Here is a 25,652-nt window from a genome sequence, read left to right on the forward strand (position 1 = left end):
TATTGTAGATATAATTTAAACATGGCTCCCCCAGCTGCCTCCATACTGTTATTAATGTAACCCAGGTCTGTGTTGTTTTTGTAGTTACTGTCGTTGCTATGGTTTAAGCAATCTGGTCATACATTTGATTGCTACTGAGTTTGGGTTAAATTAAAATTTCAAGTTGTTTACATTAACCCCCATCAGATTATGTCTCTTGCACTCTCATTTTCAAGCTGTCACAGTACAGGTTTTCTATATTTGTTCTACCTGTACTCTTAACACAGGCAGCTTGCTGTTTTAGCTTGCTTCAGCTCTGTATCATTGCATACCTGATAAGACAGCTTCCTGTGTTTTCATCCAGGTCATTCATCAAGAACTGAACAGGTCAGGGACATGGACAAGACCTTCAGCTATGGACCTCAGTTCAGGAAGATAAATGACAACATACACAGGGCACACATAAAAAGTTCAACTTAGATAAACTACTAAAGAGAGTCAGAGAATGTTGCAAATGCTATTGTAATTTCAGCAAGTATTTATTTTATGTTTATGGTTTAGATTTATTTTTTAATTGTTTGGTGGGGGACTGGAGAACACCATAAATTTTCCATAATTAGAGCTGCTCAAAGAGCTATAAAACAATGATTCTATGAGGTAGGAATTATTATCTCCATATGCAGATTTAGAAACAAACCTTGGAGAGAGTCAATAACTTGATTAAGGTTACAAAGATAATAACAGAGCCAGAATTCAAACCCAGATGCAGGGCTCCAATTGTTCCAAGTAGTTCTATTAACTAAACAGTTCAGTTTTCTTCTCCTTCAGAGACAACTATAATATGATACTTGGGAAAAGATCCCTTCCTTGAATCTGTATGGTATTCTCTACTAATAGTATCACCTCACCTTCCTCCAATATTGCCAGATGGTAGAAATCCCACATCCTTCTTATTCAACAAGAAAAAAGAATATGCAAGGGCCTGAATGCATCTGTTTACATAGTATGCTTCACCTGTGTACTCAGAAACACATATGAAACTATTTCTATCACATGAAAGATGGAACAATACCACCATGTAGAAATCACTTTCAAAGGCAGCATCTTAGCTGAGCTATTGAATTAGTGACATTAATAGTGCTTAAGTGGATCCAACTCTCACATTAGCCTCTTTATCAAGCAAATCAGCATTAGACAATAGAGAGAATTTGGGACTTTAGTCAGAAAAGGAGAGTTCAAATCTCTCCCCAGCCCTTACTAGTTCCTCAGGAGAGTATGCTAGATCTCTTTGGGTTTCACTCTGTACTCTCTCCCAAAGTGATCTCTTCCAAAGCATTGGCTCCATTTTCCAACTCTAAGTCAGTAATTGTCTAATGTATTTCTCTAGCATGGACCTCTGTTCTGGGATTTAGCTCTGCATATTCCACTTCTCCCTGAGTCTCCACTGGAGATCTCACAAGAACTTCACACTCAGCATGTCCTTAAAAAAAACTCATCATCTTCTCCCAGTCTTCAGGGATCATTATTTTAGTTCAAGGCACCACTATCTACCCATTCATTCATGCCAGAAACTTGGGTAACATCCTTGGTTCCACCTTCTGCATTCTTTATAACCAATCTCTACATCCTACAGTTCTAGTTTAAAAAAACAATTCTTAGAAGCTGTTCACTTCCCTTTGTCTCTTCTGCTCCCTCTGTGGTTCACACCACCACGTTCTTTCCCCTGAATACAGCTAAAGCTACTTACTTGGCTCCCATGTCAACTCTTTGCTGAACTCAATTCAATACAAACAGGGAGTTCTTCTAAAATCCAAATCTCATCATGTCACTCTCTTGCTTAAAAATAATTCTATGACTTCTCATAGAAAAAAAGTTAAAATTTCTTACTGTGCCTTATAGGGTCTGCATCACAAGCCTCATCTCCTACCATTCTCTTATTTCCAACTCCACTAGATTTCTTTTCATTTCCTCAAATTCACTACACTTTCTAATGTTGTACAGATTATAAGAGAGATTATATTGATCTCCTGGGAATGCAGTGATGGATATATGGAATTACTTCCATTTCAGTATAAAGAATATCAGATATAAAGGCCACTCCATCCAGACACATTGGAAAGCTGAAGGGGCCAGAAGGAGGAAAGGAGGTACCAACCTGGATGAGCATCCAGCTAAACTGGCAAAGATACAGGTAATGTATGACAGCAGCCACGGCTGAACAGCTCTCCTCTGTGAGTTGGGGACTTGCATATGCAGATGCCAGAAATACAATCTGTAAGAAACAAATACTTTTATTTTAAAATCATGTTAAAGTCAATCAAGAATATTAAGAAAATAAACCATTTTCTTATCTGAACTGACGATTCAATGACTCAAAGGGAAAGGAATTTGATTTGTTGCCCAAAATGAGATGACTAAGGCACTCTAAAAATGGCAATACATGAATTTTTATGTTTATAAGAAACAATGAATTATATGAAATTATGCTACACACTGCATCGGACTGTCAAGAGGAAATTCTCAAAGTAAACTCTGTTCTTACAGATGGACAAAAATCATGAAATACGTTTATTTTACTTAAGTACAAAAGAGAAAATAGAGTGGAAATACCATTCCTTGTGTAAGTCAAAGCTAATAGGAGAGAAAAGAAAGAGAAGAAAAAAGTTCTGAGTCTACCATCATCTGCATCCTCTGGTCAGGAAGTACACATATAACAAAATAGACTTAAAATAAATGTAAAATTTCAAACCCTATGGTTACCCTAATTCTTGGATTTTTATTTCGACTACCTTCAAGTCTTTCTTCAAAAGTAACCTTCACAATGGGACCTTTCTTGACCACACTATTTAAAATTACACCCTCTTTTCTTCTCTCCTTCCCACACATGTGATCTCCCTACTCTACCTTTCTGTTTTTTTTAAGCAGTGCTTTTCACTTTCTAAAATGTTCTGTCATTTGTTTATTTTTTATGTTTCTTGGTCATTGTTAGTGTCACCCACTAGAATGTAATCCCTATGAAGGCAGGATCACTGAATGTTTTACTCACTGGTATACCCCACACTCACACAGCTCAGTGTCTGGAACACAGTAGGTACTCTCAAAGTCTCTACTGGAGGTACTCAATAAATACTTGTTGAATAAATGGATAAATAAATGCAGTGAAACACTCCTGTGATTTCTGTGTATCATTTTCTCTACTATATGACGACTATGTCAAATTTTATAATGGAAAGTATAGATGGCAAGGGAAAATTTGGAGCAATAATAGTGTACTGTAACCTCTCAAGGAATAAATTCCCTTCCCCTTTCAGACAGAGACCAAGTCTTTTTAACTTAATATTTTAATAAGCTACCACTATGCCTGGAATATGCCTGAAATGTACAATAAATAATTGTTGAAAGAAAGAATGATTGATTCCAAAACAACAGAGGGGTGCTGTAAGGAGAAAATTAGCTGACTTATGCCTCAAAATCTCTCAACTTCTAAAAAGGAAATGCAAATGTCATTAATGTTTCTTGGATTTTAAAAAATGAATATTGTGCTCAAAATCAAATCAGAATATTGTTTTTATTTTCAAATGAAATATGCCCCTCCCCAAACCTTTTTTTTCCAAGGTGTGTACGTTAAATCTTCTTGAAAATTTCTGCCCAGGAGTGTTCCCAGGATGGCATCATTGTGGCGAATGTCAGGATCTGGGATAAGAACTTGCATGCTCCCAGAATCTCTATTTCATGGGGAAAAACTTACCTTAACTAGTCTCCTTAGTCAATTACAGAAGAACCAAAATGCTAATTAATAAATTCACAATAATACATATCTCATGCCATACTTCCCTCTTGGGAATTATTTATTGAGTACTTCCTGTACCAAGTATAGAAGAAAAAGAAACCTTTTCCCTTTTTTTTTTTCTTTTTCAAGCTATGGACTCTAAACAAGTCAGTTTACCCTTCTGGGACTAATTCTCTCATTAGTAGCAGGAGGAAGTTGGAAAAAATAAACTCTAAAGTCTCTTTCTACTCCAAAATTCCAGGATTATTTTTTAAATGAGAAGTATTCCTGACTCAACTTTTTGTTTAACTCTAGTTTTGGAGTATTTGTAACACACAATTAAAAAAAAAAAGCAGACACTAGAAATGTACGTCTGGTCATATCCTAACAATCTGGTACAAATTAGCTCCCTGGAAAAAATAAAGCCAACAAATTTGCCTTCCCAGAATGTATCACAAATAGCTTTTGAATTATTAGAGCTTATTTTTTTTTTTTTTTTTTTTTTGTGGTACGCGGGCCTCTCACTGCTGCGGCCTCTCCCGTTGCGGAGCACAGGCTCCGGACGCGCAGGCTCAGCGGCCATGGCTCACGGTCCCAGTCGCTCCGCGGCATGTGGGATCCTCCCGGAACGGGGCACGAACCCGCGTCCCCTGCATCGGCAGGCGGACTCTCAACCACTGCGCCACCAGGGAAGCCCTATTAGAGCTTATTTTAAAAACATGCCTAGATTTCCCTAGATTTTAGCTTCAAACTGCTGATTTGTAATATATTATAGGTCATACATTTAAACTTCCTAAATTTCACAAAAATTCATTGAACACCTTCACCAAAACACTAACAATAAACACTAAACAACCAAAAACTATGCCTTAAAAGACCTTAGAAACACAGAACTGTGAGATTCAGCCAAATAAAAAATCCAAAAAACAAAAAGAATAATTTTAACATTTTATGCTTCTTATTTTCACAAAGTAGCATCTTTTCATAAAGCCTTTATAAGTGTACTTATAATAAATTTGAGCCTCTCTAATTCAGATTCTATAACATGGATTGTGTTGAATTTATTTCCTAGTTTTGTACGAATCAACCTGAATGGTTTGCTAGGTAAAACAATAGTGTAATCCAAACTGTAATTGAATGTGTTTAGTTTTAACTATGAAACTATTTATAAATGGTATGCTAATTTAAATAACTCTTATTCTTTTCAATATTTTTTCTTTGAAGCAAATTAGTATAAGTTATTGCTTAAAACTATATTTATTTTCAGAATACAGTTTTAACATCCAAAATTCCATTCTTAAGATATGGCTTCTTCATATTTTATTACGTTTTAATCTCTTTTTCTAAATCATAAGACCAGTTACATACCTACTTTTGTAAACTATGAACATTTTTCCAGAATGTTCTCTGAAATATGATAAATGCTTCTCTCTGTATGGGAGAAGATTGGTAAGCAAGACAAGGCTGAGCTCTCAGTACACATTACTACAACAGGGATGAGCTAAGAATACTTGGAGAACCAGAGATTATGTGTCATGGGGCCTATCTAAAATTAAATTGAATTAAAATATAAATTAAATGGTTAAAGTAAAATAAAAAAAGATCTCCTAGTATATTTAGTTCACATATTCTTAAGGTACATAACTGAGGAAGAGAGGAAGTTTTACCATTGCTTTTTTACTCATACACCTAGAGATGATCAGGAAAAAGGTTATTTTCAGTCAGTTCTCTGGATACACTAAGTTGAACACCGTAACAGAAAACAAGGAATTTTTCAATGGTTCTCAGTCATTCATGTGTTGATTCATTCAGTAAGCAAGTGTTGGCATACCTACTATCTACAGAGCATTATGCCACCTATGCAAGATGAAGAATTTTATGGCGGAAAACTGTGTACCATGTACCAGCATGGTGTTACATGTTTTCTTGTTTTTTTTTTTTTTGTCCGTGTGTGTGTGCAGACGCGCCACATATTAATGATGTGAAGTCATTATTGTTTTATCCCAATTTAAATAATGATGAAAGAAGATCTGATAGGGGAACTAACTTGTTTAAGGGTCAGTGAACAAGTTTTAAAGTGGGATTCAAATCCTGGTGTTCTGATTGGAGAGGCCAGCGTTCTTTCCAGAGCATCACACTGCTGCCCACCAAGCTACATCCAGCGAGAGCCCTGTCTCAAAGTGCCAAAATTCTGGTTCATTGTTTCTCAATCTTTTTTAACCCATGGGCCACCACAGGTTCACAATGGCAATAGAATATAATGCCCGTGGCAAATATACTACTACTCTTAATTCTATGTTGATATTATATATGTACATCTTAATTAAAAAAAAAAATATATATATATATATTCCCAGAAGAGAGTATCTGATATATTTTGTTAACAACTTGTAAAATTCTTTCTTCTTCTGGTTGATTAGAGCTCTACTATAATAACCAAGGGAGGAAATACCTAATTTTTTTTTTCATTTAAAATATATACGGGGCAGGGCTTCCCTGGTGGCGCAGTGGTTGAGAGTCCACCTGCCGATGCAGGGGACACGGGTTCGTACCCCAGTCCGGGAAGATCTCACATGCTGCAGAGCGGCTAGGCCCGTGAGCCATGGCCGCTGAGCCTGCGCGTCCGGAACCTGTGCTCCGCAACGGGAGAAGTCACAACAGTGAGAGGCCGGCATACCGCAAAAACATAAAATAAAATAAAATAAAAATTATATATATATGGGGCAGAGTCAAGACGGCGGTGTGGGAAGATGCAGAGTTAGCGTCTCTCCACAACTAGGGTGCGAGCCGGCTGCTGGTGGGGTACCCTGACACCCAAGGAGACGGGAGGAACCCCCAAGTGAACCAATAGGATGTGGGGGGACTGAGGTGGGGAGAAGAAGTGGAAGCCAGACAGGATCAGCATCCCTGAGGCCGGGGAGATCAGGAGGGGCAGGCACGTGGAGCCATCCAGAAGAGGGAGAGGAGTGGAGGGCAATCACCCCGCCCACTCGGGCCCAGGGAGCCTGCTGAATTCCCAGGCTGGTACGCCCCCTCCAAAGTCCTGTGCAGGCCATTTGGGTCTTGGGGGCATAAGAGGGAGACCGGAGAGATCAGGAGAGGCAGGCGGGAGGGGCCCTCTGGACTGGAGGGTCAGGAACGGAGAGGAAGGCATTTGCCCCATGCAGTTGAGCCCAGGAACCCTGCTGGGCTCCCAGGTGAAGTCCCCTGCCCTCTGAGACCAGGGGTGAGGGGCAAGCCTGGGCCCTTTCTGTTCCATTGAGCCTAAGCCCCACCCCTCACAGCCCCCAGGGCCTCTTCCAGCCCTGTGGGTCTGAAGCATAGGCCCTGACCAGGCCCAAACCTCACCCTTGCTTAGGTCCCCCCCACCATTTCTTTTCTTTTCCTTCCACCTCTTTTTTACTATTGTGATACTGTTATACCTTCCAGTTGTTGATTCATCTATAGTTTTACTTTTATATTCTTTCTAACATACCTGTTAGTTTCCTAGTCTAATATATTTTTTTAACTTTGTTATTGTTCTTTTTTTTTTTTTTTTTTTTTTTTTTTTTTTTTGCCACCCCACGTGCCTTGCAGGATCTTGGTTCATGAGCCAGGGGTCGGACGGGGTGGTAGCTCCAAGTCTGAACCACTAGACTAACAGAGAACCTCAGACCACAGGGAATATTCATTGGAGGGAGGTCTCATGGAGGTCCTCATCTCAGCATGAAGACCCAGCTCTACCCAACAGGCTACAAACTCCAGTGTTGGAAGCCTCAGGCCAAACAACCAGTAAGACAGGAACACAATCACACTCATAAACAACAACAAAAGACACGACAAAAAATTATGTCACAGATGAAGGAGAAGGAGAAGTTAAAAACCTACAAGAACAAATAACTGAAGATGAAATAGGCAATCTACCTGAAAAAGAATTCAGAGTAATGGCAGTAAAGATGATCCAGAATCTCGGAAGTAGATGGAGGCACGAATTGAGAAAATACAAGAAATGTTTAACAATGATCTAGAAGAACTAAAGAACAAACAAATAGAGATGAACAACACAATAACTGAAATGAAAAATACACTAGAAGGAATCAATAACAGAATAACTCAGGCAAAAGAACGAATAAGTGAGCTGGAAGACAAAATACTGGAAATAACTGCTGAGGAGCAGAATAAAGAAAAAAGAATGAAAAGAATTGAAGACAATCTCAGAGACCTCTGGGACAACACTAAATGCACCAACATTCAAATTACAGGGGTCCCAGAAGAAGAAGAGAAAAAGAAGGGGTCTGAGAAAATATTTGAAGATATTATAGTTGAAAACGTCCCTAACATGGGAAAGGAAATAGTCACCCAAGTCCAAGAAGCACAGAGAGTCCCATACAGGATAAACCCTAGGAAAAACACACCAAGACACATATTAATCAAACCAACAAAAATTAAATTCAAAGAAAAAATATTAAAAGCAGCAAGGGAAAAACAAAAAACAATATACCAAGGAATCCCCATAAGGTTATCAGCTGATTTTTCAGCAGAAACTCTGCAGGCCAGAAGTGAGAGGCAGGATATACTTCAAGTGATGAAAGAGAAAAACCTACAACCAAGATTACTCTACCCAGCAAGGATCTCATTCAGATTCGATGGAGAAATCGAAAGCTTTTCAGACAAGCAAAAGCTAAGAGAATTCTGCACCACCAAACAAGCTTTACAACAAATGCTAAAGAAAATTCTCTAGGCGGGAAACACAAGAGAAGAAAAAGACCCACAAAAACAAACCCCCCAAAATTAAGAAAATGGTAATAGGAACATACATATTGACAATAACCTTGAATGTAAATGGATTAAATGCCCCAACCAAAAGACACAGACTGGGTGAATGGATACAAAAACAACACCCATATATATGCTGTCTACAAGAGACCCACTTCAGACCTAGGGACATATACAGACTGAAAGTGAGGGAATGGAAAACGATATTTTCCATGCAATTGGAAATCAAAAAAAGCTGGAGTAGCAATACTCATATCAGATAAAAATGGACTTTAAAATAAAGAATGTTACAAGAGACAAGGAAGGACCCTACATAATGATCAAGGGATCAATCCAAGAAGAAGATATAACAATTATAAATGTTTATGCACCCAACATAGGAGCACCTCAATACATAAGGCAAATGCTAACAACCATGAAAGGAGAAATCGACAGTAACACAGTAATAGTAGGGGACTTTAACACCCCACTTTCACCAATGGACAGATCATCCAAAATGAAAATAATAAAGAAACACAAGCTTTAAATGACACAATAGACTAGATAGACTTAATTGATATTTATAGGACATTCTACCCGAAAGTGGCAGAATACACTTTCTTCTCAAGTGCACATGGAACATTTTCCAGGAAAGATCACATCTTGGGTCACAAATCAAGCCTTGGAAAATTTAAGAAAACTGAAATTGTATCAAATACCTTTTTTGACCATAACACTATGAGACTGGAAATCAATTGCAGGAAAATAACTGTAAAAAACACAAATACATGGAGGCTAAACAGTGCACTACTAAATAACCAAGAGATCACTGAAGAAATCAAAGAAGAAATAAAAAATATATAGAAACAAATAACAACGAAAACAGGACGACCCAAAACCTGTAAGATGCAGCAAAAGCAGTTCTGAGGGAAGTTTATAGCAATTCAATCTCACAACAAGAAACAAGAAAAATCTCAAATAAACAATGCAACCCTACACTTAAAACAAGTAGCGAAAGAAGAAAAAAGAAAACCCAAAGTCAGGAGAAGGAAAGAAATCAGAAAGATCAGAGCAGAAATAAATGAAATAGAAACAAAGAAAACAATAGCAAAGATCAATAAAACTAAAAGCTGGTTCTTTGAGAACATAAACAAAGTTGATAAAGCTTTAGCCAGACTCATCAAGAAAAAGAGGGAGAGGGCTCAAATCAATAAAATTAGAAATTAAAATGAAGAAATCACAGCTGACACCACAGATATACAAAGGATTATAAGAGACTACTACAAACAACTATATGCCAATAAAATGGACAACCATGAAGAAATGGACAAATTCTTGGACAGGTACAGTTTTCCAAGACTGAACCAGGAAGACTTAGAAAATATTAACAGACCTATCACAAGTAATGAAATTGAAATCTTATTTAAAAATCTTCCAACAAACAAAGGTCCAGAACCAGATGGCTTCACAGGCAAATTCTATCAAACATTTAGAGAAGAGCTAACACCGTTCCTTCTCAAACTCTTCCAAACAATTGCAGAGGGAGAAACATTCCCAAATTCATTCTAGGAAGCCACCATCACCCTGATACCAAAACCAGAAAATGATGTCACAAAAAAAGAAAATTATAGACCAATATCACTGATGAACACAGATGCAAAACTCCTGAAAAAAACACAAGCAAACAGAATCCAACAACACATTAAAAGGATCACACACCATGATCAAGTGGGATTTATCCCAGGGATGCAAGGATTCTTCAATATACACAAATCGATCAATGTGATACACCACATTAACAAATTAAGGGAAAAAAGAAACATGATCATCTCAACAGATGCAGAAAAAGCTTTTGACGAAATTCAACACCATTTATGATAAAAACTCTCCAGAAAATGAGCAGAGAGGGAACCTACCTCAACATAATAAAGACCATATATGACAAACCCAGAGCAAGCATCATACTCAATGGTGAAAAACTGAAAGCATTTCCACTAAGATCGGGAACAAGACAAGAAAGTCCACTCTCACCACTCTTATTCAACATAGTTTTGGAAGTCCTAGCCACGGCAATCAGAGAAGAAAAAGAAATAAAAGGGATACAAATTGGAAAAGAAGAAGTAAAACTGTCACTGTTTGCTGATGATATGATACTATACATAGAAACTCCTAAAGATGACACCAGAAAACTACAAGAACTAATCAATGAACTTGGTAAGGTTGCAGGATACAAAATTAATGCACAGAAATCTCTGGCATTCCCATACACCAACAACAAAAGCTCAGGAAGAGAAATTAAGGAAACAATCCAATTTACCATTGCAACAAAAAGAATAAAATACATAGGAATAAACCTGCCTAAGGAGGTGAAAGACTTGTACTAAAAAAACTATAAAACACTGATGAAAGAAATCAAAGATGACATAAACAGATGGAGAAATATACCATGTTCTTGGATGGGAAGAATTAATATTGTAAAAATGACAATACTATCCAAAGCAATCTACAGATTCAATGCAATCCCTATCAAACTACCAATGGTATTCTCCACAGAATTATAACAAAAAATTTTACAATTCGTATTGAAACACAAAAGACCCCAAATAGCCAACAAAATCTTGAGAAAGAAAAATGGAGTTGGAGGAATCAGGCTCCCTGATATCAAACTATACCACAAAGCTACAGTAATCAAAACCATATGGTCTGGCACAAAAACAGAAATATAGATCAATGGTACAGGGCAGAATGCCCAGAGATAAACCCACCCACCTACGGTCACCTAATTTACGACAAAGGAGGCAAGGACATACACTGGAGAAAAGACAGCCTGTTCAATAAGTGGTGGTGGGAAAACTGGACAGCTACATGTAAAAGAATGAAATTAGAACACTACCAAACACCATACACAAAAATAAACTCCAAATGGATTAAAGACCTAAATGTAAGAATAGACACTATAAAACTCTTAGAGGAAAACATAGGAAAGACACTCTTTGACATAAACCACAGCAAGATCTTTTTTGACCCACCTCCTAGAGAAATGGAAATAAAAACAGAAATAAACAAATGGAACTTAATTAAACTTAAAAGCTTTTGCACAGCAAAGGAAACCATAAACAAGACAAAAAGACAAGCCTCAGAATGGGAGAAAATATTTGCAAATGAAACAACAGACAAAGGATTAATCTCCAAAATATACAAACAGCTCATGGAGCCCAATATCAAAAAGACAAACAATCCAATTAAAAAATGGGCAGAAGACCTAAACAGACATTTCACCAAGGAAGACATACAGATGGCCAAGAGGCACATGAAAAGATGCTCAACATCACTAATTATTAGAGAAATGCAAATTAAAACTACAATGAGGTATCACCTCATGCTGGTCAGAATGGCCATTATCAAAAAAGCTAGAAACAATAAATGCTGGAAAGGGTGTGGTGAAAAGGGAACCCTCCTGCACTGTTGGTGGGAATGTAAATTGATACAGCCACAATGGAAAACAGTACGTAGGTTCCTTAAAAAACTAAAAATAGAACTACTGCATGACCCAGCAATCCCATTACTGGGCATGTATCTTGAGAAAACCATAATTCAAAAAGAGACATGTAGCACAATATTCACTGCAGCACTATTTACAATAGCCAGAACATGGAACCAACCTAAATGTCCATCGGCAGATGAATGGATAAAGAAGACGTGGCACATATATACAGTTCAATATTACTCAGCCATAAAAAGAAACGAAACTGAGTTATTTGTAGTGAGGTGGATGGACCTAGAGTCTGTCATACAGAGTGAAGTAAGTCAGAAAGAGAAAAACAAATACTGTATGCTAACGCATACATATGGAATAAAAAAAAAATGGTAGTGATGAACCTAGTTGCAGGGCAGGAATAAAGATGTAGACATAGAGAATGGACCTGAGGACACGGGATGGGAGGGGGAAGCTGGGGTGAAGTGAGAGTACCATCAACACATGTACACTACTGAACATAAAATAGTTAGCTAGTGGGAAGCAGCAGCATAGCACAGGGAGATCAGCTCCGTGCTTTGCGATGACCTAGAGGGGTGGGATAGGGAGGATGGGAGGCAGCCTCAAGAGGGAGGGGATATGGGGACATATGTATGCATATGGCTGATTCACTTTGGTGTACAACAGAAGCTAACACAGTATTGTGAAGCAGTTATGCTCCAATAAAGATCTATTAAAAAATTTTAGACACAAGAGACAATATTATATACTATTTACTGCTGGACAAAACTGTAATAAAGAAATAAAAACATAAAAAAAAATATAGCATGTGTCTCTTCTTACTTGGGCTAAATAATAACAACTAATAAAAACTGGTTTTCCTATAAACCTCAATTCTCAGTACTCCTTAATATACACTCCCCACCCCTCCTCCACACTTTACTATGGACATTCTCACTCCTCTCTCTATGAAATGCTCTTCTCTCTACTCTCCATCTTACCCAAAACCTACTCAATTTTTACAGTAGCAGTTCAAATTCCACCTGCCTACTCTGATCATGACAGACTCCTAGACTTTCCTATTTTTTAGAGTGTTAACAGCACGTGTTGTCGAGTATTTATAATGGGCCAAATGTTGCCCTTTCTAATAGGAGAGTGTGTATGGGTGAAGCCAGACACACACACACATGATGCAATAAAATGTAACAGGTGTTGTAAGAGAATATGGGGTAAAATATCAGGGGAATGCAAAGTCAAGACTGAGTAGTTCTGCTTGTGGAAGTCAAAGAAATTTTCAAAGAAACAGAATTGCAGTGGCTTTGTCTACAAGTCCCATCTGCCCCACCTTCTCTTCCTAAGCTTACCTTCCACAGGACCCTGCATACTCCAAACCTGCTACTCTAACTGCATTGACTGCCATTCCCTAAAACACGTTCCATCATCTCTCAATGCTTTGCCTTTGTTCTTTGTCTTCCGTGTTGCTAGAATTGTTTCTTATCTTTCTCTGTTGAAAGTCCATTTTTCAAGGTGTGGTTGAAATGTCAACTCTGTCATGAATATATGGCTATTGCTTTCAACCATAAATAACTCTTCCTTCCTCTGAATTTTTAAAACAGGATTTTATTAACATAAGGATTGATTTTCCTACCCAGTTCTCCCAATTCTTATACAAAAATCAGCCTTAATCTCTTGGAAAACTGTCAACTCCTTAAAGGCAACAATTCAATCGTATTCTCTAGTATTATTATTTTGAACTACATTTTTTTAAGAAGGAAAACATAGCAAGTATTCAGTATCCCGTACAGACCCTATCATGATTTTGAGCATAGTGCTATTTTCAACAGCTTTATTGAAGTATGATTGACAGACAATACATAATGGCACATATTTGAAGTGTATGATTTTGACACATAGATACTCCCGTGAAACTATCCTCACAAGGAAGATAATTAACGTATACCTCATCCCCAAAGCTTCATCATGACCTTTGCAGCACCCCCCCACACCACCACCACTCCTCACTTCCCCAGACAACCTGTTTTCTGTCACTACACATTAGCTTCATTTACTAGAATTGCATGCAAATGGAATCATAGGTACTTTTTTCTCTAGTTTATTTCATTTAGCATAATTATTTTGAAATTCATCCAAATAATGTATCAATGGTTCATTCTCTTTTTATTGTTGAATAGTGTTCTAATTACATATCCTTTCACCTGCTGATGTGTATTTGGCTTGTTTCCAGTTTTGGGCATTTACAAGCTGCTATGAAAGTACAAGTCTTTGTATGGACATATGCTTTCATTTATCTTGAGTAAATACCTAGAAGAGGAATGGCTGGATCATATGGTAAGTGTGTATTTAATATTTTAAGAAACTGATCAATTATTTCCCCAAAGTGGTTGTAATATTTTACATTCCCATGAGAAATGTATGTATCCAGTTATTCCACATTCTCACTAAAACTTGTAATGGTTAGCTTTTAAATTTTTAGCCTTTCTAATAGGTACACAGAAGTTCCTCAGTGTGGTTTTAATTTGCATTTTCCTAATCAGCAATGATGTTGATCATTTTTTCATGTGTTTATTTGCAATCCATATCTCTTCTTTGAAGAAATTCCCACTTAACTCTTTTGCCCACTTTTAAAGTTGTTTTGTTTTTCTGTGATTGAGTTTTATGAGTTCTTTCTATATTTATGATAAAAGTCTTTCATCAGATACTTGTTTGAAAATATTTTCTCCAAGTCTGTGCCTTGTGTTCTCATTTGAAAAACAACTTTTTAACATGGATGAAACCCAATTACGAATTGTGTCATACATTTTTGACCTTTTATAGATTATACTTTTGGTATCATATCTAAGGAAATTTTGCCGAATTCAAATTCACAATTTGAATTTTGACGAATTCAAATTCACAATTTGAATTTTGACGAATTCAAATTCACAAAGGTTTTCTCATATGTTTCCTAGAAGTTTTACAGTTTTTGGTTTTAAAATCAGGTCTCTGATTAATTTTGAGCTATTCTGAATACAACGCGAAGTACGGTCCAAAGCTTTTTGTTCTGCAGGTGGATAACCACTTTTTCAGTGTAATTTTTTTGAAACACTACCCTTTCTCTACTGAATTATCTTTGCATATTTTCCTATGTACATGGGGATCTATTTCTAAACTCTCTAATCTTTTCCATTCATCAGTTTGTCTATGTTTACACAATACTACGTCACCTTGATTACTGTAGCTGTAATTCTTGAAAACAGGTAGTGCTAGACTCTAGTTTCTTCTTCTTTTTCAAAGTTGTTTGGGTTATTACAAGTCATTTGCATTCCATATGAATTTTAGAACCAGGTGTTCAATTGCTACAAAAAAGTCCTGCTGGGGTTCTGATTGGGACTGTGTTGAATCTCAACCTGGGGAGAACTGACATGTTAACAATATTGACTCTTGAGCCTCATGAACATTTTATCCTTCCATTTATTTAGGTCTTTTCTAATTTCTCTCAGGAGTGTTCCGTAATTTTCCATGCACACGTCCTTCATATATTTTAAAAAATATTCATCCCTCAGTATTTTATATTTTGCTGTTATTATAAATGGTATTTCATTAAGCTTTAATTTCTGATTGTTCATTGCTAGTATATTGACTACACATATGAATTAATTTTGTATATTGATTTTATATATTGTATTGATTGTAAGTATTGATTGCATATTGATTTTGTATATATATTCTGCAAACTTATAGAACACACTTAACTAGTTTGAATAGTTCTTTTGTAGAAAACATATTTTCTACATAAAGGATCTCTGAATAACGGAAACTTTACTTATTTTTAAAAATCAGAATGGCTTTAAGTTTTTTTTCTTGCCTTACTACACTCACTGGATATAGACAGACGAATAGATAGATAGGTAGATAGATACAAATACAGATACAGTGTATATATACACACAAAGGTGGTGAAAATGAACATCCTTGTTTTACTTCTCATCTTAAGGCTAAACATTTGGTTTTTCACCATAAGTATTTTTACGAGCTGAACTGTGTCCTCCCAAAATGCATATGTCGAAGTACCAAAGTCCAGTATCTCAGAATGTAATTATATTCAAATATGATGTCATTAAAGAGGTAATTAAGTTAAAATGAGGTCTTGAGGGTGGGACCTAACCCAAGATGAATGGTGTCCTTATAAGAAGTGAAAATTTTGGATACAGTAATCCAGACATACAGAGGAAAATAATCATATGAAGACAAAGGAGAAAGATGAACATCTAAAAAAGCAAGAAAAGAGGGGTCAAAATGAAATCAACCTTGCCAATACCTTGATCTCAGACTTCAGACTCCAGAACTGTGAGAGAATAAATTTCTGCTATTTAAACCATCTGGTCTGTGATTTTGTAATGGAAGCCCCAGTAAATTAAAACAAGTATGAGGTTAGCTATGCTTTTTTTTCTGTAGATGAGATGCCCTTATCAGGTTGAGAAAGTTCCCCCCCTATTCCTCCTTTGTTGGGAGTTTTTATCAGAAATGGATATTGAATTTTGACAAAGCTATTTCTCTACTGAGATATTGAAAAATATCACTCTATTTTTGTTCGTTAATGATAAATTACATTGATTGAAACTTGAATATTAGACCAACCTTGCATTACTGGGATAGTTATCACTTTACTGTGATGTATTAGCCTTTTGATTTGCTAAAATTGTATTAAGAATGTCTGCATCAATGTTCATAAGGAACATTGGTTGATAGTTTTCTTTTCTTGTAATATCTTTGTTTCATTTTGGTATCAGGATAACATTGGCTTCAGAGAGTAAGTTGGGAATCATTTCCTCCTTTTAAATTTTCTTAAAGAATTTGTGTAGAATTGGTATTTTTTCTTCCTTAAATGTTTGAGAAAATTTACCAGTAAAACCACCTTTGGACTATAATTTTCTTGGTGGGAAGATTTTTAAATATAAATTCAACTTCTTTAATAGACATAGTCAGGTAATCTATTTCTTCTTGAATGAATTTTGGTAACTTGTGTCTTTTAAAAAATTTGTCTATTTCACCATGATTGGCAAATCTATTGATGAAAAGTCATGTATGATATTTCCTTACTATCTTTTTAAGATCTTTCCTGTAGTGATGTCATTTCTCTCTTTCCTCATATTGGTAATTTGGATCTACTTTCTTTTTTTCCCCGATCATTCTGGCTAAAGGTTGATACTTTTATTGATCTTCTTAAAGAACTGGATCTTGGTTTCACTGATTTTCTGTATTGTTTTCCTTCTTTCTATTTCAGTAATTTCTGTTCTCCTCTTTATCATTTATTTATTATTTATTTTGAGTTTAAAAATTGTTTTTCTTTTTATGCAATCATATATTTCTTAATATAGGCATTTAGTTCTTAAAATTTCCTCTTAATACTGCTTTAACAGAATCCTTCAAATTTTGTTATATTGTGTTTTCATTTTCATTCAGTTCAAAATACTCTGAAATTTTCATACTGATTTCTTTTGTGACCTATGAATTATTTTAAAGTAAGCTATTTAGTTTCCAAATATTTGAGGATGTTCCATCAATCTTTCTGTTGTTGATTTCTAATTTAATTCCATTGTGGTCACAGACATGTTCTGTATGACTTTAATCATTTTAAATTTACTAACCTATATTCCACGTGCACTTGATAAAAATGTATATTCTACTGTTGCTGGGTGAAGTGTTCTATAGATCTCAATTAGGTCAAGTTGGATGATAACACTTTAAAGATATTCCATATTCTTACTGATTTTCTGGGTCTTTTTCTTTCAGTTATTAAAGCGAGGTCTTTAAATTACCAACTGTAATTGTGAATTTGTCATTTTTTCCTTGTAATTCTATCAGTTTTACATGGTATATTTGGAAGCTCTGTTATTAAGTAGGTGAATATTTAGAATTACTATATCCTCTCAATAAACTGACCCTTTTATTATTATGGAATAAACTTCTTTCTCTCTTATATTATTCTTTGCTCTGATATCTACTTTGATGTTAATATAGTCAATCCAATTTTTTTCCATCTTTTTACTTTTAACTTAAATATATGTGGCTTTACATTTGAAGTATGCTTCTTGCAGGCAGCATATAGCTGTGTCCTGCTTTTTATTCATTTTGAAAAATTTCCATTTAAACAGCATATTTAAGACCACTTGCATTTAATGTGATTTTGTGGGCTAAAGCTAATATCTATCATCTCGTTATTTGATTTTTAGTTGTCACATCTGTAAAAATTATCCGGTGATAATTTTAGCTTCAGTATATGTGAAAACATCTTTACTTTGAAAGATATTTTGGTTAACAGGTTTTTTTCTCCTTCAGTACTTAAGCATGGTTTCTACTATCTCCTCACTTACATGATTTCTGACAAGAAATCTGCTGTATGGAATTATTTCTTTTTTGTAATTTTTGTTGCTTTTAATATTTTCTCTTTATCACTGGTTTTAAGCAGTTTGATCATGATGTGCCTTGGTATAGCTTCTTTATGTTTCTTCTGTTTGTGATTCATTGCAGTTCTTTCAGCTTCTTGAATCTGTAGGTTTACACTTTCAACAAATTTGAAAATCCGTAAATCATTATTTTTTCTTTTTTTTTCTTTTTTGTGGTACGCAGGCCCCTCACCGTTGTGGCCTCTCCTGTTGCAGAGCACAGTCTCCGGACGCACAGCCTCAGCGGCCATGGTTCACGGGCCTAGCCGCTCCACGGCATGTGGGATCTTCCCGGACCAGGGCACGAACCTGTGTCCCCTGCATCGGCAGGCGGACTCTCAACCACTGCGCCACCAGGGAAGCCCTAAATCATTATTTTTTCAAATGCTTTTCCCCAAGTCCTCTGCATATCTCCAGAGTTCTTTTTTATAGTTTTTCCTTCTCCAGTACTCTGTCCTGCAAACTCTAGCTGCCTTGGTTTCCCAAGACTCTCATCTTGTCTCCTTAACTCTGTGGGTCTGGGAGGAGTGGCCAAGATGATGGAGTAGGAAGACCCTGAGCTCACCTCCTCCCATGGGCACACCAAAATTACAACAATCTACACAGTTACTATTGATGAGAAAGGCTAGAAGACTAGCAGAAAAGATCTTCTACAACTAAAGACAGGAAGAAGGAACAACATCGAGATGGGAAGGAGGGGTGGAACTGCATACTCTCAGGTGGGCAACACACATGGAAGAGAATAATTACAATTGCAGAGTTTCTCCCCAAGGAGCAAGGGGTCTAAGCCCCACACAGGGCTCCTCAGCCCAGGGGGTCCTGCACTGGGAAGAAAGACCTCAGAATGTTTGGTTCTGAAGGCCAGCAGTGCTTAATTTTAAGAGTCCCAGAGGGCCGTAGTAAATAGAGACTTCACTACTAAAGGGTGCACACAAAATCTCATGCTCTGGGAGACAGGGTAGAAGGAATAATTTGAAAGGATCCTGAGTCAGACACACCTGCTGATCTTGAAGAGCCTCCCAGAGAAGCAGGAGCAACTGAAATTCACCCTGGAGACATAAACATTTGTGGCAGCTCCTTCTGGGAGTTTGTTCTACCATGTGAACACTGGTTCTGGCAAGCATCATTTTGCAAACCTCACTCCAGCTTATTAGCACAGGGACCCAGCCCCGCCAAACCAGAACCTGGCTCTGTCCACCAGAGGGCCCAGGAACCAGCCCTGCACACCAGTGGGCTGACACAAACTCTGGGACCCTTCGGGCTCTGAAGCCAGAGAGCCTGGAATTCAGCTCCACCAACCAGTGAGCTGACACTAGCCCTGAGACCCCCTGGGCCACAGCCCAACCTACCAGCAACACAAAAGTAGCTCCAAGACCCCCAAGCCCTGCAGCCAGAGAACCTAGGACATGGCCCACACACCAGCAGGCCAACATCAGCTCTGGGATATCTTGGGCTCCTCAGCTAGCTGCCCTGGTATCTGGCCCCACCCACTGTCAGGCAGACACCAGCTCTGGGACCTCCAGGGCTCTGTAGCCAGAGACTCTGGTACCTGGCTTTGCCCATCAGCCAGATGGCACTAGCCCCAGGACCCCATGGGGCTCTGCAGTCTCCTCATGACCCAGCCCCACCCACCAGTGGCTGGAAGCCTCCTCACAAGGCAGGGCCTGGCAACGAAATGGACAGGGCCAGCCACACTGACCAGGCTACCCACAGTAGGCAGCCCACCATAACAGAAGAACCCATACAGCCCAAATAGGGGGCACCATTAATGCATACATCTCTGGTGACCAGAGGTGAACATGTTTCTAGGACACATAGGACATCTCCTACAAAAGGCCACTTCTCTGAGATCAGGAAATGAAACAAACCTACCAAATACACAGAAATAAAAACAGCAAGTCACACAATATAGGGTGACATAGAAACATGTTCCAAATGAAGAAATAAGATAAAACTCCAGAAGAAAAACTAAGTATAATGGAGATAAGCAATCCACCCGATAATGAGTTGAAGACAATCATCATAAAGATGCTTAAAGAACGAGCAAGAAGATTGGAGGAACAGAGTGAAAAGTTATTAGTTTTTTTTAAAAAGTTAGAAAACATAAATAAACAGAGATGAAGAATTCAATAATAGGTATAAAAAATACACTAGAAGGAATCAAAAAGTTAGATGATACAGAGGAATGGGTCAATGAGTTGGAAGACAGAGTAGTGGAAATCACTGAAGCCGAACAGAAAAAAAGAATTAAAAAAATAAGGACAGTTTGGGACATCAAGTGTACTACCATTAGGATTACAGGGGTCCCAGAAGGAGGAGAAAGAGAAAGAGGCAGAGAATATATTTGAAGACATAACAGTTGAAAACTTCCCTAACCTAGGAAAGACATCCATGTCCAGGAAGCACAGAGACTCAAACAGGATCAAGACAAAGAGCAACCCACCAAGACACCTTGTAGTTAAAATGGTAAAAATTAAAGATAAAGAGAGGATTTTAGAAGCAGCAAGGGAAAAGCAACAAGTTACAAACAGGTGAACTCCCGTAATGCTATAAGCTGACTCCTCAGCAGAAACTCTGAAGGTCAAAAGTGAGTGCCATGATATATTTAAAAAGGTGAAAGGGAAAAGTCTACAACCAAGAATATTGTACCTGGCAAGGCTTTCATTCAGATTTGATGGAAAGATCAGAAGTTTTACAGACAAGCAAAAGCTAAAAGAATTCAGTACCAGCAAACCAGCTTTACAAGAAATGTTAAAGAAACTTCTCTACGAGGAAAAGACAAGGCCACTACTAGAAACATGAAAATAACAAAAGAGAAAGTTTCTTCATTAAAGGCATATATACAGTACAGTAAATCAACCATGTATAAGGATAGTAGGAAATATAAAGACAAAACTGTAAACTCATGTGTATCCATAGTAAGTAGTTAATAAATACAAAAAACAAAAAGATGATAAATATGATGTCAAAAACAGTAAAAATGGGCAGGGGGAGTAAAAACGTAGGGCTGTTAAAATGCATTTGAACTTGAGATCAGCAACTTAATCAAATATATATATTATACTATATATACAATACACTCACTTTTATCTAATCGTAACACTAAAGTAGTCATCAAATCACAAGGGAAGAGATCAAAAGAAGAAGAAAGGAACAAAAAAGAACCCCAAACAATTAATAAAATGGCGGTAAGTACCTATCAATAATTAATTTAAGTGTAAATGGACTAAATGTTCCACTCAAAAAGCACAGAGTGGGTGAATAGATATGAAAATAAGACCCATCTATATGCTGTCTACAAGAGACTCACTTCAGATCTAAAGACACCACAGACTGAAAGTGAGGAGATGCAAAAAGGTATTAATGCAAATGGAAATGCTAATAAAGCCAAGGTAGCAATACTTATATCAGACAAAATAGACTTTAAAACAAAGACTGTAACAAGAGAAAAAGGACATTACATAATGATCAAGGGATCAATCCAAGAAGATATAACTATTGTAAATATATATGTAACCAACATAGGATCACCTAAACACATAAAGCAAATATTAACAGACATAAAGGGAGAAATTGACAGTAACACAATAATAGTAGGGGACTTTAACACCCCACTTACATCAATGGAAAGACCATCCAGTCAGAAAATCAATAAGGAAACACTAGCCTTAAATAACACATTAGACCAAATGAACTTAGTAGATATATACATAGAACATTCCATCAAAAAGCAGCAGAATACACATTCTTTTCAAGGGCACATGCAACATTCTCCAGGACAGATCACATGCTAGACCACAAAGCAAGTGTCAGTGAATTTAAGAATACTGAAATTATATCAAGCATCTTTTCCAACCACAATGCTTTGAGACTAGAAATCAACCACAAGAAAAAAAACACTGCAAAACCCACAAACACATGGAGGCTACACAGTATGCTACTAAACAACCAAGGATCACTAAAGAAATAAAAAATTACCAGAGATAAATGAAAAAAACCCACAACAATCCAAAATCTAAGGGATGCAGCAAAAGCAGTTCTAAGAGGGAAGTTTATGGTGATACAAGCCTATCTTAGGAAACAAGAAAAAAATATCAAATAAACAACCTTAAACCTAAAGGAACTAGAAAAAGAAGAACAAACAAAACCCAAAGTTAGTAGAAAGAAAGAAATCATAAACATCAGGGCAGAAATAGAGACTACAAAAACAAAAGAAAAGATCAATGAAACTAAGAGCTCATTCTTTGAAAAGATAAACAAAATTAATAAACCTATAGCCAGACTCATCAAGAAAAACAGAGGGCCCAAATCAATAAAATCAGAAAAAAGGAGAAGTTACAACTGACAGCACAGAAATACAAAGGAAAACAAGAGATTACTATAAACAACTATACACCAATAAAATAGCCTACAAGAAATGGACAAATTCCTAGAAATGTTCAATCTCTCAAGAGTGAACTAGGAAGAAAATGAAAATATGAACATACCACTTACCAATAACGAAACTGAATTAGTGATAAAAATACTCCCAACAAACAAAAGTTCAGGAACAGATGGCTTCATAGGTGAATTCTAGCAAACATTTAGAGAAGAGTTAATACCTATCTTTCTAAAACTATTCCAAAAAACTTCAGAGAAAGGAATGCTTCTGAACTTACTGGAATGCATTACTCTGATACCAAAACCAGACAAAGATATCACAAAAAAAAAAAAAAAAGAGAAAATTACAGGTATCATTGATGAATAGAGATGCAAATATCCTCAACAAAATACAATATATTAAAAGGATTACACACCATGATCAAGTGGGATTTATCCCAAGGATGCAAGGATGAATCAATATTTGCAAATAAATCAATGTGATACACCATATTAACAAACTGAAGAACAGAAAACATGACCATCTCAATAGATGCAGGAAAAGCTTTTGATAAAATTCAACATCTATGTATGATGAAAACCTCTCAACAAATTGGTTTCGAGGGAACACACCTCAACATAATAAAGGCTATATATGACAAGCCCACAGCTAACATCATACTCAAGGGTGAAAAGCTGAAAGCATTTCCTCCAAGATCAGGAACAAGACGAGTATGCCCACTCTTACCACTTTTATTCAACACAATATTGGATGTCCTAGATACAACAGTCAGACAAGAAAAAGAAATGAAAGGAATCCAAATTGGAAAGGAAGATGTAAAACTGTCACTGTTTACAGATGACATGATGCTATACATAGAAAATCCTAAAGATGCCACCATAAAATAGAATTCAACAATGAATTCAGTAAAGTTGCAGGACACAAAATTAAAATACAGAAATCTATTGCATTTCTATACATTAGCAACTAACTATCAGAAAGAGAAATTAAGAAAACAGTCCCTTTTACAATTGCATCAAAAAGAATAAAATACCTAGGAACAAATATAAATAAGGAGGTAAAAGACCTGAAATTGAAAATGACACAAACAGATGGAAAGATACACCATGTTCGTAGATTGGAAGAATTATTATTGTTGAAATGACCATACTATTCAAGGCAATCTACAGATTCAAATGCAATCCCTATCAAAATACCCATAGCATTTTCCACAAAACTAGAACAAATAATTCTAAAATTTGTATGGAAACATAAGAGACCCGAACAGCCAAAACAATCTTGACAAACAAGAACAAAGTTGGAGGCATCACAGTCCTTGATTTCAAACTACACTACAAAGCTACAATCATCAAAACAGCACAGTACTAGCACAAAAACAGGCACAAAAATGGATGGCCCAGAATAGAGAGCCCAGAAATGAACCCACACTTACACAGACAATGAATCTATGACAGAGGAGGCAAGAATATACATGGGGAAAATACAGCCTCTTCAATAAATGGCGTTGGGAAAACTTGACAGCTATGTACAAAAGAATCAAACTGGACTACTCTCTCACACTATGCACAAAAATAAATTCAAAATGGATTAAAGACATAAATATAAGACCTGAAACCATAAAACTTCTAGAGAAAAACATAGGCAAGCTCTTTGACACTGGTCTCAGTCATATATTTTTGGATGTGTCTCCTCATTTGTAAGGGAAACAAAAGCAGAAATAAACAAATGGGACTACATCAAACTAAAAAGCTTTTGCACAGTGAAGGAAACTATGAACAAAATGAAAAGGCCACCTACTAAATGGGAGAAAATATCTGCAAATGATACATCCAATAAGGTGTTAATAACCAAAATATACAAAGAACTAATACAACTCAACATCAAAAAAAACAAACAACCTGACTGAAAAATAGGTAGAGGGTCTGAAAAGACATTTTGCCAAAGAAGACATATAGATAGCCAACAGGCACATGAAAAGGTGTTAAACATCATTAATCATCAGGGACATGCAAATCAAAACCACAATAAGATATCACCTCACATCTGTCAGAATGGCTATAAGAAAGACCACAAATAACAAATGTTGGCAAGTATGTGGAGAAAAAGGAACCCCTGGGCACTGTTAGTGGGAATGCAAGTATGGAAGCTCCTCAAAAAATTAAAAATAGAATCACCAAATGATCCAGCAATTCCAGTCCTGGGTATTTATCCAAAGAAAACAAAAACACTAATTTGAAAAGATATATGCAGCCCTCTGTTCACTGCAGCATTATTTACAATAGCTAAGATATGGAAGCAACCTAAGTGCCCATCAATAGATGGATGGATAAAGATGTGATATATATCGGAATATTACTCAGCCATAAGAAAGAATGAAATCTTGCCATTTACAACAACATGAATAGACCAAGAGGATGTTAGGTTAAGTGAAATAAGTCAGAGGATGACAAATATTGTATTATTTCACTTGTGTGTGGAATGTAAAAAACAAAACAAATGAACAAACATAAAACAGAAACAGAACTATAGATACAGAGAACAAACAGGAGGTTGCCAGAGGGGAGGGGAGTGGGTGGAGGAAAGAAGTAGGTTATGGAGATTAAGAGGTTGCAAAATAAATAAGTTACATGTATGAAATGTACAGTGTGGGGAATATAGTCGATAAAAATGTTATATGGGCTTCCCTGGTGGCGCAGTGGTTGAGAGTCCGCCTGCCGATTCAGGGGACACGGGTTTGTGCCCTGGTCTGGGAAGATCCCACATGCCGTGGAGCGGCTGGGCCCGTGAGCCATGGCCCCTGAGCCTGCGCGTCCGGAGCCTGTGCTCCGCAACAGGAGAGGCCACAGCAGTGAGAGGCCCACATACTGC

General features: G+C 36.8%; 1 protein-coding gene across 1 annotated transcript in view; it reads right to left on the minus strand.

The window, feature by feature from the left end:
• The window catches only part of LOC103089149 (G-protein coupled receptor 98-like), a gene marked incomplete at its 5' end in the record, with an annotated part of 321,935 nt that overhangs the window by 171,932 nt on the left and 124,351 nt on the right, over positions 1-25,652 (minus strand). The window contains one exon of the mRNA XM_007469765.1: positions 2,135-2,251. Within this exon, the coding sequence (XP_007469827.1) occupies positions 2,135-2,251 (117 nt within the window). The remainder of the gene's footprint in view (positions 1-2,134; positions 2,252-25,652) is intronic.

This window comes from Lipotes vexillifer, unplaced genomic scaffold, assembly GCF_000442215.2.
Source record: "Lipotes vexillifer unplaced genomic scaffold, Lipotes_vexillifer_v1.1 scaffold67, whole genome shotgun sequence".
Classification (NCBI taxonomy): Eukaryota; Metazoa; Chordata; class Mammalia; order Artiodactyla; family Lipotidae; genus Lipotes; species Lipotes vexillifer.